This window comes from Oncorhynchus keta, chromosome 34 (genome assembly GCF_023373465.1).
Source record: "Oncorhynchus keta strain PuntledgeMale-10-30-2019 chromosome 34, Oket_V2, whole genome shotgun sequence".
NCBI lineage: Eukaryota > Metazoa > Chordata > Actinopteri > Salmoniformes > Salmonidae > Oncorhynchus > Oncorhynchus keta.
In genome coordinates this window covers 14,282,278-14,297,692 of record NC_068454.1, presented here as the reverse complement: position 1 = coordinate 14,297,692, position 15,415 = coordinate 14,282,278, and the positions used below count along the sequence as shown (strand labels likewise).

The 15,415-nt window shown below is 46.7% G+C and overlaps 1 protein-coding gene across 7 annotated transcripts in view; it reads left to right on the top strand.

Moving 5' to 3' along the window:
- Window positions 1-15,415, top strand: part of LOC118366765 (interleukin-1 receptor accessory protein-like 1-B) — a 580,901-nt gene that overhangs the window by 554,844 nt on the left and 10,642 nt on the right. For 5 of the 7 annotated variants that reach the window (XM_052493220.1, XM_052493223.1, XM_052493218.1 and 2 more), the window contains exons 8-9: window positions 1,790-1,935; window positions 9,501-9,647. In XM_052493220.1, coding sequence (XP_052349180.1) covers window positions 1,790-1,935; window positions 9,501-9,647 — 293 coding nt within the window. The remainder of the gene's footprint in view (window positions 1-1,789; window positions 1,936-9,500; window positions 9,648-15,415) is intronic. The other 2 variants (XM_052493224.1, XM_052493222.1) reach the window with 1 other exon arrangement.

Sequence of the window (15,415 nt, the reverse complement as noted above, 5' to 3'; positions counted from 1 at the left end):
ACTCTGGTTGTTAGTCTAAACAGCTGATGAGATCGCCTGCTAGCTATTGGTAGATTCCAACGCTAGTGGAATCTACCAATCTACTATGGCTAGTGGGCTGATGTCGAAAGCACACACTTGGGGTTGCATTCCCCAAAGGTCGAATTTAACATTCATATGAAAGTAATTTGTTGAAAATCATAACATGAATTGTTGAATAAATACACATTTCATGAAGTTATTCATTCTTCTTCTAGCTAGAAAGCGTTCTCCCAAGGACACAGCCGCGATGTCATCACTCTGCGTGTCACATGACACAGATTATCCCAGTGAATGGAGACAGCAGACTCTCATCTAAAGTCACATTTGTGGATTGTAATACATCAACATGCAGAAAAAGTCTAGAAATTCTGTAAACACAGAACACAGATCCACAATATCTTTTGTAATGCTCATTCCACAGTTGTAAATGTTAGGTAATTCAAAACATTTCCTCACATCCTTCTACATTTGTTCAAATGGTAGTTTTATTTGTCAGCTATGTTGAATATATTTACAGGTCATAGATACTTTTTTTGACTTATGGTGAATAACATAGCATTCCTGTACTTCCAGTGCTTCACAGTAAATCTACTCCTGTACAGTAACACATTAATTTTATGTTTTATCACCCAGCCTGTGGTTACAGCACATTGCAAATTCAATACTTTCTGTAGGCTCTGCAGTCCTCATCTCATTCAAGACACAGCAAACCGAGTCAATCACCCAACCAATGTTTTTTCCATGTCAGCCCTGGGATTGGAAAAGGCAACTCTCCGGTTACTGGCTGGTCTCTCTAACCTCGAGACTGACTGTCTCTCTAACCTCGAGACTGACTGTCTCTCTAACCTCAAGACTGACTGTCTCTCTAACCTCGAGACTGACTGTCTCTCTAACCTCAAGACTGACTGTCTCTCTAACCTCGAGACTGACTGTCTCTCTAACCTCAAGACTGACTGTCTCTCTAACCTCGAGACTGACTGTCTCTCTAACCTCGAGACTGACTGTCTCTCTAACCTCGAGACTGACTGTCTCTCTAACCTCGAGACTGACTGTCTCTCTAACCTCAAAACTGATTGTCTCTCTAACCTCGAGACTGACTGTCTCTCTAACCTCGAGACTGACTGTCTCTCTAACCTCGAGACTGACTGTCTCTCTAACCTCAAGACTGACTGTCTCTCTAACCTCAAGACTGACTGTCTCTCTAACCTCAAAACTGATTGTCTCTCTAACCTCGAGACTGACCTCTAAAGACTGACTGTCTCTCTAACCTCGAGACTGACTGTCTCTCTAACCTCGAGACTGACTGTCTCTCTAACCTCAAAACTGATTGTCCTCTAACCTCGAGACTGACTGTCTCTCTAACCTCGAGACTGAGACTGACTGTCTCTCTAACCTCAAGACTGACTGTCTCTAACCTCAAAAACCTCAAGACTGACTGTCTCTAACCTAGACCTCAAGACTGACTGTCTCTCTAACCTCGAGACTGACTGTCTCTCTAACCTCGAGACTGACTGTCTCTCTAACCTCAAGACTGACTGTCTCTCTAACCTCAAGACTGACTGTCTCTCTAACCTCAAGACTGACTGTCTCTCTAACCTCAAGACTGACTGTCTCTCTAACCTCAAGACTGACTGTCTCTCTAACCTCAAGACTGACTGTCTGTCTAACCTCAAGATTGACTGTCTCTCTCCTACGGAGGGGGACATGTGACTACTCCCACAGGGACTACCATCCACTCCATTAATGATTGTTTTCTCTTGTTTTGCAGGGTGGTCCGGGAGCACCTGGGGGAACAGGAAGTGGCCATCTCCTTGATGATCCACTCGGTGGAAGAGGGGGACCTGGGGAACTACTCTTGCTATGTGGAGAATGGCAACGGGAGACGGCAGGCCACCATCCAACTGTCCAGAAGGGGTAAGGGTTCTTTCAAATCAAATTGTATTTGTCACATGCGCCGAATACAACAGTGAAATGCTTACTGACAAGCCCTTAACCAACCATGCAGTTTTAAGAATATATATTTTTTGAAATATAACAAATAATTAAAGAGAAACACCCATAGCACACACCCATAACCCACAATATACTCTCCTGAAAGGGTATGGGCTCCCTCTCACAACCATACCCCACAATACACTCTTCTGAAGGGGTATGGGCTCCCTCTCACAACCATACCCCACAATACACTCTCCTGAAGGGGTACGGGCTCTCTCTCACAACCATACCCCACAATACACTCTCCTGAAGGGGTATGGGCTCCCTCTCACAACCATACCCCACAAAACACTCTCCTGAAGGGGTATGGGCTCTCTCTCACAACCATACCCCACAAAACACTCTCCTGAAGGGGTATGGGCTCTCTCTCACAACCATACCCCACAAAACACTCTCCTGAAGGGGTAAGGGCTCCCTCTCACAACCATACCCCACAAAACACTCTCCTGAAGGGGTATGGGCTCTCTCTCACAACCATACTCCACAATACACTCTCCTGAAGGGGTATGGGCTCTCTCTCACAACCATACCCCACAAAACACTCTCCTGAAGGGGTATGGGCTCTCTCTCACAACCATACCCCACAATACACTCTCCTGAAGGGGTATGGGCTCCCTCTCACAACCATACCCCACAAAACACTCTCCTGAAGGGGTATGGGCTCTCTCTCACAACCATACTCCACAATACACTCTCCTGAAGGGGTATGGGCTCTCTCTCACAACCATACCCCACAAAACACTCTCCTGAAGGGGTATGGGCTCTCTCTCACAACCATACCCCACAATACACTCTCCTGAAGGGGTATGGGCTCCCTCTCACAACCATACCCCACAAAACACTCTCCTGAAGGGGTATGGGCTCTCTCTCACAACCATACCCCACAATACACTCACCTGAAGGGGTATGGGCTCTCTCTCACAACCATACCCCACAATACACTCACCTGAAGGGGTATGGGCTCCCTCTCACAACCATACCCCACAATACACTCTCCTGAAGGGATAAGGGCTCTCTCTCACAACCATACCCCACAATACACTCACCTGAAGGGGTAAGGGCTCCCTCTCACAACCATACCACACAATACACTCTCCTGAAGGGATAAGGGCTCTCTCTCACAACCATACCCCACAATACACTCACCTGAAGGGGTATGGGCTCTCTCTCACAACCATACCCCACAATACACTCACCTGAAGGGGTATGGGCTCCCTCTCACAACCATACCCCACAAAACACTCTCCTGAAGGGGTATGGGCTCTCTCTCACAACCATACCCCACAATACACTCTCCTGAAGGGATAAGGGCTCTCTCTCACAACCATACCCCACAATACACTCACCTGAAGGGGTATGGGCTCTCTCTCACAACCATACCCCACAATACACTCACCTGAAGGGGTATGGGCTCCCTCTCACAACCATACCCCACAAAACACTCTCCTGAAGGGGTATGGGCTCTCTCTCACAACCATACCCCACAAAACACTCTCCTGAAGGGGTAAGGGCTCCCTCTCACAACCATACCCCACAAAACACTCTCCTGAAGGGGTATGGGCTCTCTCTCACAACCATACTCCACAATACACTCTCCTGAAGGGGTACGGGCTCCCTCTCACAACCATACCCCACAATACACTCTCCTGAAGGGATATGGGCTCTCTCTCGCAACCATACCCCACAATACACTCTCCTGAAGGGTATGGGCTCTCTCTCACAACCATACCCCACAATACACTCTCCTGAAGGGATAAGGGCTCCCTCTCACAACCATACCCCACAATACACTCTCCTGAAGGGATAAGGGCTCCCTCTCACAACCATACCCCACAATACACTCTCCTGAAGGGATAAGGGCTCCCTCTCACAACCATACCCCACAATACACTCTCCTGAAGGGATATGGGCTCTCTCTCACAACCATACCCCACAATACACTCTCCTGAAGGGATAAGGGCTCCCTCTTACAACCATACCCCACAATACACTCTCCTGAAGGGATAAGGGCTCCCTCTCACAACCATACCCCACAATACACTCTCCTGAAGGGATAAGGGCTCCCTCTCACAACCATACCCCACAATACACTCTCCTGAAGGGATAAGGGCTCCCTCTCACAACCATACCCCACAATACACTCTCCTGAAGGGATAAGGGCTCCCTCTTACAACCATACCCCACAATACACTCTCCTGAAGGGTATGGGCTCTCTCTCACAACCAGGGCTCTCCTGAAGGGGTATGGGCTCCTCTCACAACCATACCCCACAAAACACTCTCCTGAAGGGATACGGGCTCTCTCTCACAACCATACCCCACAATACACTCTCCTGAAGGGTATGGGCTCCTCTCACAACCATACCCCACAAAACACTCTCCTGAAGGGATAAGGGCTCTCTCTCACAACCATACCCCACAATACACTCTCCTGAAGGGATAAGGGCTCCCTCTCACAACCATACCCCACAATACACTCTCCTGAAGGGATAAGGGCTCCCTCTCACAACCATACCCCACAATACACTCTCCTGAAGGGATAAGGGCTCCCTCTTACAACCATACTCCACAATACACTCTCCTGAAGGGGTATGGGCTCTCTCTCACAACCATACCCCACAATACACTCTCCTGAAGGGTATGGGCTCTCTCTCACAACCATACCCCACAATACACTCTCCTGAAGGGATAAGGGCTCCCTCTCACAACCATACCCCACAATACACTCTCCTGAAGGGATAAGGGCTCCCTCTCACAACCATACCCCACAATACACTCACCTGAAGGGGTATGGGCTCCCTCTCACAACCATACCCCACAAAACACTCTCCTGAATATGGGCTCCCTCACAAATACCCCACAAAACACTCTCCTGAAGGGGTAAGGGCTCCCTCTCACAACCATACCCCACAAAACACTCTCCTGAAGGGGTATGGGCTCTCTCTCACAACCATACTCCACAATACACTCTCCTGAAGGGGTACGGGCTCTCTCTCACAACCATACCCCACAATACACTCTCCTGAAGGGATATGGGCTCTCTCTCACAACCATACCCCACAATACACTCTCCTGAAGGGTATGGGCTCTCTCTCACAACCATACCCCACAATACACTCTCTTGAAGGGATAAGGGCTCCCTCTTACAACCATACCCCACAATACACTCTCCTGAAGGGATAAGGGCTCCCTCTCACAACCATACCCCACAATACACTCTCCTGAAGGGATAAGGGGGCTCCTGAAGGGTATGGGCTCTCTCACAACCATACCCCACAATACACTCTCCTGAAGGGATAAGGGCTCCCTCTTACAACCATACCCCACAATACACTCTCCTGAAGGGGTATGGGCTCCCTCTCACAACCATACCCCACAATACACTCTCCTGAAGGGGTAAGGGCTCCCTCTCACAACCATACCCCACAATACACTCTCCTGAAGGGGTATGGGCTCCCTCTCACAACCATACCCCACAATACACTCTCCTGAAGGGATAAGTGCTCCCTCTCACAACCATACCCCACAATACACTCTCCTGAAGGGGTATGGGCTCTCTCTCACAACCATACCCCACAATACACTCTCCTGAACGGGTATGGGCTCTCTCTCACAACCATACCCCACAAAACACTCTCCTGAAGGGGTATGGGCTCCCTCTCACAACCATACCCCACAAAACACTCTCCTGAAGGGGTACGGGCTCTCTCTCACAACCATACCCCACAATACACTCTCCTTAAGGGCTCCCTCTCACAACCATACCCCACAATGACTCCTGAAGGGGTATGGGCTCTCACAACCATACCCCACAATCTCTCCTGAAGGGGTACGGGCTCTCTCTCACAACCATACCCCACAATACACTCTCCTGAAGGGATAAGGGCTCCCTCTCACAACCATACCCCACAATACACTCTCCTGAAGGGGCATGGCTCCCTCTCACAACCATACCCCACAATACACTCTCCTGAAGGGTATGGGCTCCCTCTCACAACCATACCCCACAAAACACTCTCCTGAAGGGGTACGGGCTCTCTCTCACAACCATACCCCACAATACACTCTCCTGAAGGGTAAGGGCTCCCTCTCACAACCATACCCCACAATACACTCTCCTGAAGGGATACGGGCTCTCTCTCACAACCATACCCCACAATACACTCTCCTGAAGGGTATGGGCTCTCTCTCACAACCATACCCCACAAAACACTCTCCTGAAGGGATAAGGGCTCCCTCTTACAACCATACTCCACAATACACTCTCCTGAAGGGGTATGGGCTCTCTCTCACAACCATACCCCACAATACACTCTCCTGAAGGGTATGGGCTCTCTCTCACAACCATACCCCACAATACACTCTCCTGAAGGGATAAGGGCTCCCTCTTACAACCATACTCCCACAATACACTCTCCTGAAGGGATAAGGGCTCCCTCTCACAACCATACCCCACAATACACTCTCCTGAAGGGATAAGGGCTCCCTCTCACAACCATACCCCACAAAACACTCTCCTGAAGGGGTACGGGCTCTCTCACAACCATACCCCACAATACACTCTCCTGAAGGGTATGGGCTCTCTCTCACAACCATACCCCACAATACACTCTCCTGAAGGGATAAGGGCTCCCTCTTACAACCATACCCCACAATACACTCTCCTGAAGGGATAAGGGCTCCCTCTCACAACCATACCCCACAATACACTCTCCTGAAGGGATAAGGGCTCCCTCTCACAACCATACCCCACAATACACTCTCCTGAAGGGATAAGGGCTCCCTCTCACAACCATACCCCACAATACACTCTCCTGAAGGGATAAGGGCTCCCTCTCACAACCATACCCCACAATACACTCTCCTGAAGGGGTATGGGCTCTCTCTCACAACCATACCCCACAATACACTCTCCTGAAGGGATAAGGGCTCCCTCTCACAACCATACCCCACAATACACTCTCCTGAAGGGATAAGGGCTCCCTCTCACAACCATACCCCACAATACACTCTCCTGAAGGGATAAGGGCTCCCTCTCACAACCATACCCCACAATACACTCTCCTGAAGGGATAAGTGCTCCCTCTCACAACCATACCCCACAATACACTCTCCTGAAGGGGTATGGGCTCCCTCTCACAACCATACCCCACAATACACTCTCCTGAAGTTTGTGTTTGCCACCATAGCGATGTGTGTTTGCGCTCCATTTCATTCAACTGTCGTTTTTCTTACATTCGTCCATTATTCTTCGTTCTCTGGCATGACTTGTGCTTGACTGTCTTTATGTGGTGGTTGTTACTTTAGCCAATAGAGAAGATGTGATGGTTATTTTAGCAGCCAATGGCTCCTCTTCTTTTCCCAACAAACGAGTGTTTGGTTATTGTCATGTTTACTTCCCAGGATGCAGAATTCAGTGAGGGAGGGAGGGAGGGAGGGCTCTGTCTGAGGGAGGGAGGAAAGAGAGAAAGAGAGTGAGAGAGAGATGAGGAGAACAAGTGTCAAGGAAATGGAGAGAAGTTGGTATAAGGATGAAGGTTATACACTTTGTCATGGCTCACCTAGACAATGAACCCAAATTTAGATCATCACATTCTCCCTCTTTTCCTCAAGTCAACATAATCCCCCTATCTCTTCCATGTGGATGTGCTGTACGGCTCAGAGTAGGATATAACAGGGTAGACATGAGTAGGGTATAACAGAGCAGAACAGGGTAGAATAGAACAGAACATGGTAGACATGAGTAGGGTATAACAGAGCAGAACAGGGTAGGATAGAACAGAACAGGGTAGACATGAGTAGGGTATAACAGAGCAGAACAGGGTAGAGCGCAGCAGAGTAGGATAGAACAGAACAGGGTAGACATGAGTAGGGTATAACAGAGCAGAACAGGGTAGGATAGAACAGAACAGGGTAGACATGAGTAGGGTATAACAGAGCAGAACAGGTTAGAGCGCAGCAGAGTAGGATAGAACAGGGTAGACATGAGTAGGGTATAACAGAGCAGAACAGGGTAGGATAGAACATAACAGGGTAGACATGAGTAGGGTATAACAGAGCAGAACAGGGTAGGATAGAACATAACAGGGTAGACATGAGTAGGGTATAACAGAGCAGAACAGGTTAGAGTGCAGCAGAGTAGGATAGAACAGGGTAGACATGAGTAGGGTATAACAGAGCAGAACAGGGTAGGATAGAACAGAACAGGGTAGACATGAGTAGGGTAGAACAGAGCAGAACAGGGTAGGATAGAACAGAACAGGGTAGACATGAGTAGGGTATAACAGAGCAGAACAGGGTAGAGTGCAGCAGAGTAGGATAGAACAGGGTAGACATGAGTAGGGTATAACAGAGCAGAACAGGTTAGAGTGCAGCAGAGTAGGATAGAACAGGGTAGACATGAGTAGGGTATAACAGAGCAGAACAGGGTAGAGTGCAGCAGAGTAGGATAGAACAGGGTAGACATGAGTAGGGTATAACAGAGCAGAACAGGGTAGAGCGCAGCAGAGTAGGATAGAACAGAACAGGGTAGACATGAGTAGGGTATAACAGAGCAGAACAGGGTAGGATAGAACAGAACAGGGTAGACATGAGTAGGGTATAACAGAGCAGAACAGGTTAGAGCGCAGCAGAGTAGGATAGAACAGGGTAGACATGAGTAGGGTATAACAGAGCAGAACAGGGTAGGATAGAACATAACAGGGTAGACATGAGTAGGGTATAACAGAGCAGAACAGGTTAGAGTGCAGCAGAGTAGGATAGAACAGGGTAGACATGAGTAGGGTATAACAGAGCAGAACAGGTTAGAGTGCAGCAGAGTAGGATAGAACAGGGTAGACATGAGTAGGGTATAACAGAGCAGAACAGGGTAGGATAGAACAGAACAGGGTAGACATGAGTAGGGTAGAACAGAGCAGAACAGGGTAGGATAGAACAGAACAGGGTAGACATGAGTAGGGTATAACAGAGCAGAACAGGGTAGAGTGCAGCAGAGTAGGATAGAACAGGGTAGACATGAGTAGGGTATAACAGAGCAAAACAGGTTAGAGTGCAGCAGAGTAGGATAGAACAGGGTAGACATGAGTAGGGTATAACAGAGCAGAACAGGTTAGAGTGCAGCAGAGTAGGATAGAACAGGGTAGACATGAGTAGGCTATAACAGAGCAGAACAGGTTAGAGTGCAGCAGAGTAGGATAGAACAGGGTAGACATGAGTAGGGTATAACAGATCAGAACAGGGTAGAGTGCAGCAGAGTAGGATAGAACAGGGCAGGGTAGAGCAGAGCATAGACACCAGGGATTACTCTATTACTCTGCAGTCTGTCTTCTTATTGCAGCACATGCAAACAGCTGTGTACTACCATGCACATATACGTACATCAAATAATGATGGTGTTGGTAAACATTATTGACTGACTCAATAGTTTTAGTGACATGGTCTTTCTTTCTCTCCCCTTCTCTTCCTCTCTCTCTCTCTCTCTCTCAGCAGAGCTGATGTACACGGTAGAGTTGGCTGGTGGTTTGGGAGCCATTCTGCTGCTGCTGCTCTTCCTCATCTCTCTGTATAAGTGTTATAAGATTGAGCTCATGCTCTTCTACAGAAGACACTTCGGCAGCGACGACCTGGATGGAGGTAAGGGCTCAGCCAATAGGTGGCTGTTGTCTGTTTGTTTCTCTCTATCGCTCTCAATTTCTCCTTTTTTCTCTCTCTTTATCTCTCTATCGCTCTCAATTTCTCTCTCATTTTCTCTTTCTTTATCTCTCTCACTCTCTCAATCTCTTTCTCTCATTTTCTCTTTCTTTCAATTCAAGGGGATTTATTGGCATGGGAAACATATGTTAACATTGCCAAAACAAGTGAAGTAGATAATATATAAAACTGAATTCAACAATAAAAATGAACTGTAAACATTACACTCACAGATGTTCCAAAACAATAAAGGCATTACAAATGTCATAGGTGTATATATACAGTGTTTTAACGATGAACAAATTGTTGTAACGATGTACAAAAGAGAAAATAAATCAGCATAAATATGGGTTGTATTTACAATGGTGTTTGTTCTTCACTGTTTGACCTTTTCTTGTGGCAACAGGTCACACATCTTGCTGCTGTGATGGCACACTGGTATTTCACCCAGTAGATATGGGAGTTTATCAAAATTGGGTTTGTTTTCAAATTCTTTGTGGATCTGTAATCCGAGGGAAATATGTGTCTCTAATATGGTCATACATTGGGCAGGAGGTTAGGAAGTGCAGCTCAGTTGTGCAGCTAACCCTGTAATTTAAATGGATTTTTATTTGGACTTCATGTAATGGACATACACAAAATAGTCCAAATTGGTGAAGTGAAATGAAAAGGTAACTTGTTTAATTAAAATAATACTAAAAATGGAAAAGTGGTTCGTGCATATGTATTCACCCCTTTGATATGAAGCCCCTAAATAAGATCTGGTGCACCAATTACCTTTAGAAGTCACCTAATTAATTAGATTGCAGACAGGTGAACTTTAGAGTCTGCAATGCCATTAAGCAAGGGGATCCACCAAGCAAGAAGCACTATGAAGACCAAGGAGCTCTCCAAACAGGTCAGGGACAAAGTTGTGGAGACGTAGAGATCATGGCTGGGTTATAAAAAAATATCAAACTTTGACCATCTCACGGAGCACCATTAAATACATTTTTTTTTTATTAAGAATGTGGCACCACAACAAACCTGCCAAGAGAGGGCTGTCCACCAAAACTCACAGACCAGGCAAGTAGGGCATTAAACAGAGAGGCAACAAAGAGACCGAAGATAACCCTGGAGGGGCTGCAAAGCTCCACAGCGGAGGTTGGAGTATCTGTCCATAGGACCACTTTAAGCCGTACACTCCACAGAGCTGGGCTTTACGGAAGAGTAGCCAGAAAAAAAATAAGCAAATGTGTTTGGTGTTTGCCAAAAGGCATGTGGGAGACTCCTTATACATATGGAAGAAGGTACTCTGGTCAGATGAGACTAAAATTGAGCTTTTTGGCCATCAAGGAAAACGCTATGTCTGGCGCAAACCCAACTCATCACCCTGAGAATACCATCCCCCCCAGTGAAGCATGGTTGTGGCAGCATCATAATAAATGCCATTTTAGCAGAGGCTTTTATCCAAAGCGACTTACAGTCATGTGTGCATACATTCTACGTATGGGTGGTCCCGGGGATCGAACCCACTACCCTGGCGTTACAAGCGCCATGCTCTACCAACTGAGCTACAGAAGGACCACCCATCATGGCGGCAGGGATGTTTCTCATCGGCAGGGACTGGAAAACTGGTCAGAATTGAAGAAATGATGGATGGCGCTAAATACAGGGAAATCCTTGAGGGGAAACCTGTTTCAGTCTTCCAGAGATTTGAGACTGAGACAGAGCTTCCAGCAGGACAATGACCCTAAGCATACTGCCAAAGCAACACTCTTGGTAGGCATGTTGTGTAAATCAAATGATTACAATCCTCCCAAAAATCCATTTTAGTTCCAGGTTGTAAGGCAACAAAATGGGGAAAAATGCCAAGGGGGTGAATAATTTCGCAAGCCACTGTAGTCAAAGCCTTCCTTAAGTTTGGGTAGGTCAGTGTTCAGGTATTCTGTTGCTGTGTACTCTCTGTTTGGGGCCAAATATAATGCTAGTTTGCTCTGTTTTCTTAACTCTTTCCATTGTGTCAAGTAATTATCTTTTTGTTTTCTCATGGTTTGATTGGGTCTAATTGTGTTTCTGTCCTGGGGATCTGTGGGGTCTGTTTGTGAACAGAGCCCCAGGACCAGCTTCCTTAGGGGGCTCTTCTCCAGGTTCATCTCTCTGTAGGTGATGGCTTTGTTATGGAAGGTTTGGGAATCACTTTCTTTTAGTTGGATTTAGAATTTAACAGCTCTTTTCTGGATTTTGATAATTAGCAGGTATCAGCCTAATTCTGCTCTGCATGCGTTTATTTGGTGTTCTACGTTGTACACTGACAATTTAGCAGAATTATGCATGCAGTCTCAATTTGGTGTTTGTCCCATTTTGTGAATTCTTGGTTGGTGAGTGAACCCCAGACCTTTAGAACCAATTTCCCTTTATGGTTGTATAACTGATTCAAATATTTTTAGCCAAATCCTAATTGGTATGTTGAATTCTATGTTCCTTTTGATGGCATAGAATGCCCTTCTTGCCTTTGTGGATTCTTTGTGGAAGTTACCTGTGTTGCTGATGTTTAGGCCAAGATATGTGTAGTTTTTTGTGTGCTCTAGGGCAACGGTGTATAGATGGAATTTGTATTTGTGGTCCTGGCGACTGGACCTTTTTTTGGGATCTTACTGAGATTTACTGTCAGGGCCCAGGTCTGGCAGTATCTGTGCAGAAGATCTAGGTGCTGCTATAGGCCCTCCTTGGTTGGTGACAGAAGCAGCAGATCATCAGCAAACAGACATTTGACTTCAGATTCTAGTATGGTGAGACCGGGTGCTACAGACTTTTGTAGTACCCTCAACAATTTGTTGATATATATGTTGAAGAGAGTGGGGCTTTTGCATCCCTGTCTCACCCCATGGCCTTGTTGGAGGAAATGTGTTTTTTGCCTATTTTAACTGCACACTTGTTGTTTGTGTACATGGATTTTATAATGTCGTATGTTTTTCTCCCAACACCACTTTCCATCAATTTGTAGACCAGACCCTCATGCCAAATTGAGTTGAAGGCTTTTTTGAAATCAACAAATCATGACGAGACTTTGCCTTTGTATTGGTTTGTTTGTCAATTAGGGTGTACAGAGTGAATACATGGTCTGTCTTACGATAATTTGGTAAAAAGCCAATTTGACATTTGCTCAGTACATTGTTTTCACTGAGAAAATCTGAGTCTGCAGTTAATGATAATGCAGAGGATTTTCCCAAGGTTGCTGTTGACGCATATCCCACGGTAGTTACTGGGGTCAAATTTGTCTCCACTTTTGTGGATTGGTGCTTCTACACCTGCATTGCTTGCTGTTTGGGGTTTTAGGCTGGGTTTCTGTACAGCACTTTGAGATATCAGCTGATGTACGAAGGGCTATATAAATAAATTTGATTTGATTGGGGTGATCAGTCCTTGGTTCCAAATATTGGGGAAGATGCCAGAGCTAAGGATGATGTTAAAGAGTTTGATAAAGTCCAGGTTCCTAATCTTTATGCCAAAGGCAGATGACCTCAGGCCTTGGATATTCCAGGATGAGATAGTGAAGGCTTTGTGTCCATAAAGTTTGCAGTGTTGTTGGTCGTGTGGTTTGGCCTCAGGCTAAACCACACCTCTCTCACTCTCACACTCACTCACTCACTCACACATATATACTTTATCAACTAGTCTGCATGTGTGCTTTGAAGGTTGTTTCTATGAAAGCCATTACCGGTCAGAGCCTGCAGCCGTAACAGTCTCCCAGGTACACACACACACACACACAGACACACACACACACACACACACACGTCACATACATGAACACACACAAACTCCTCACTGACAGCCAGCCCATTGTCTCCAGTAATAACCCAGTGAGTGAGGTGTGTGTGTGCACTTGCATTCCTGTGTGTGTGTTTGTAGGTCACTAGGGATACATGGGAAAGAGGGGAGGCAGATTTTCAATTTGTTCTCCATTAAGAGGGAGATCAGTCTCAATATGTCATGGTATGATGTCCACCCTCTCCTGTGGACCAGCAGAGAACTGCTGTCTGCTTTGGGACGGGGAGGCTGGGACTAAGCCAACTCCCTCCCTACCCAAATCAAACGAAAAAGTCTACCAACAAACTGAAGTTGGAGACTTTTTTAGTTTCTCCTCCCAGAGTTAGTTCCGTCCTAGTTTGGGCTTGTTGGTGAGGCAACAAGGCATCATCTGAGTCCAAGTCATTACTGGAGCAAAGAACCGCCCTTGCTGTCTCTGCCTGGCCGGTTCCCCTCTCTCCACTGGGATTCTCTGCCTCTAACCCTATTACAGGGGCTGAGTCACTGGTTTACTGGTGCTCTTCCATACCGCCCCTAGGAGGGGTGCGTCACTAGTGTGGGTTGAGTCACTGACGTGATCTTCCTTTCTGGGTTGGCTGTGGATTGTGCTGGGGCGGAGATCTTTGTGGGCTATACTCGGCCCTGTCTCAGGATGGTAAGTTGGTGGTTGAAGATATCCCTCTAGTGGTGTGGGGGCTGTGCTTTGGCAGTGGGTGGGGTTATATCCTGCCTGTTTGGCCCTGTCCTGGGGTATCGTCGGACAGGGTAACAGCGTCTCCAGACCACTCCTATCTCAGCCTCCAGTATTTTTGCTGCAATAGTTTGTGTCGGGGGGGCCTAGTGTCAGTCTGTTATATCTGGAGTATTTCTCCTGCCTTATCCGGTGTACTCTGTCTCTGTCTGTCTGTCTCTCTCTCTCTCTCTCTCTCTCATATATGTATATATATTTTTTAATCATTCAAGTGCCTTCAATGAACCCCTTACAGACTCTGATCCCCATCTCCTCTTCCTACTCCTCTCCTTCTCCGTGCTCTGCGTCCTACCTGTGTGAAATAAGGGAAGCCTTTGAGCAGCTAGCGGGAATGCTGTGCCAGGTTTACAGATCAAGGAAGTTTCCTGTTTTCCCTTCCTGCAGGATTATAGGAGAGCCTTTAGGGTCGGAAAACCACTGTGCACTAATGAGTTTATCTTCTGGGGAGAGGTGTGTTCGTGTGTGTGCGCATGAGACAAAATCGGAGCGGTTGTCCTGATAGCCTGTAGCTTCTGAGAGGAACTTGGTTTTCTGTTTTTGACACCTTTGCTTCCTCTAGTGTTGTTGATCCATCAGTCAGGCTTTATACTGCTTCCTCTAGTTTCTTGTTGATCCATCAGTCTGGCTTTATACTGCTTCCTCTAGTTTCTTGTTGATCCATCAGTCTGGCTTTATACTGCTTCCTCTAGTTTCTTGTTGATCCATCAGTCTGGCTTTCTACTGCTTCCTCTAGTTTCTTGTTGATCCATCAGTCTGGCTTTATACTGCTTCCTCTAGTTTCTTGTTGATCCATCAGTCTGGCTTTCTCCTGCTTCCTCTAGTTTCTTGTTGATCCATCAGTCTGGCTTTCTACTGCTTCCTCTAGTGTTGTTGATCTATCAGTCTGGCTTTCTACTGCTTCCTCTAGTTTCTTGTTGATCCATCAGTCTGGATTTCTACTGCTTCCTCTAGTGTCGTTGATCCATCAGACTGGCTTTCTACTGCTTCCTCTAGTGTCGTTGATCTATCAGTCTGGCTTTCTACTGCTTCCTCTAGTGTTGTTGATCCATCAGTCTGGCTTTCTCCTGCTTCCTCTAGTTTCTTGTTGATCTATCAGTCTGGCTTTCTACTGCTTCCTCTAGTGTTGTTGATCCATCAGTCTGGCTTTCTACTGCTTCCTCTAGTTTCT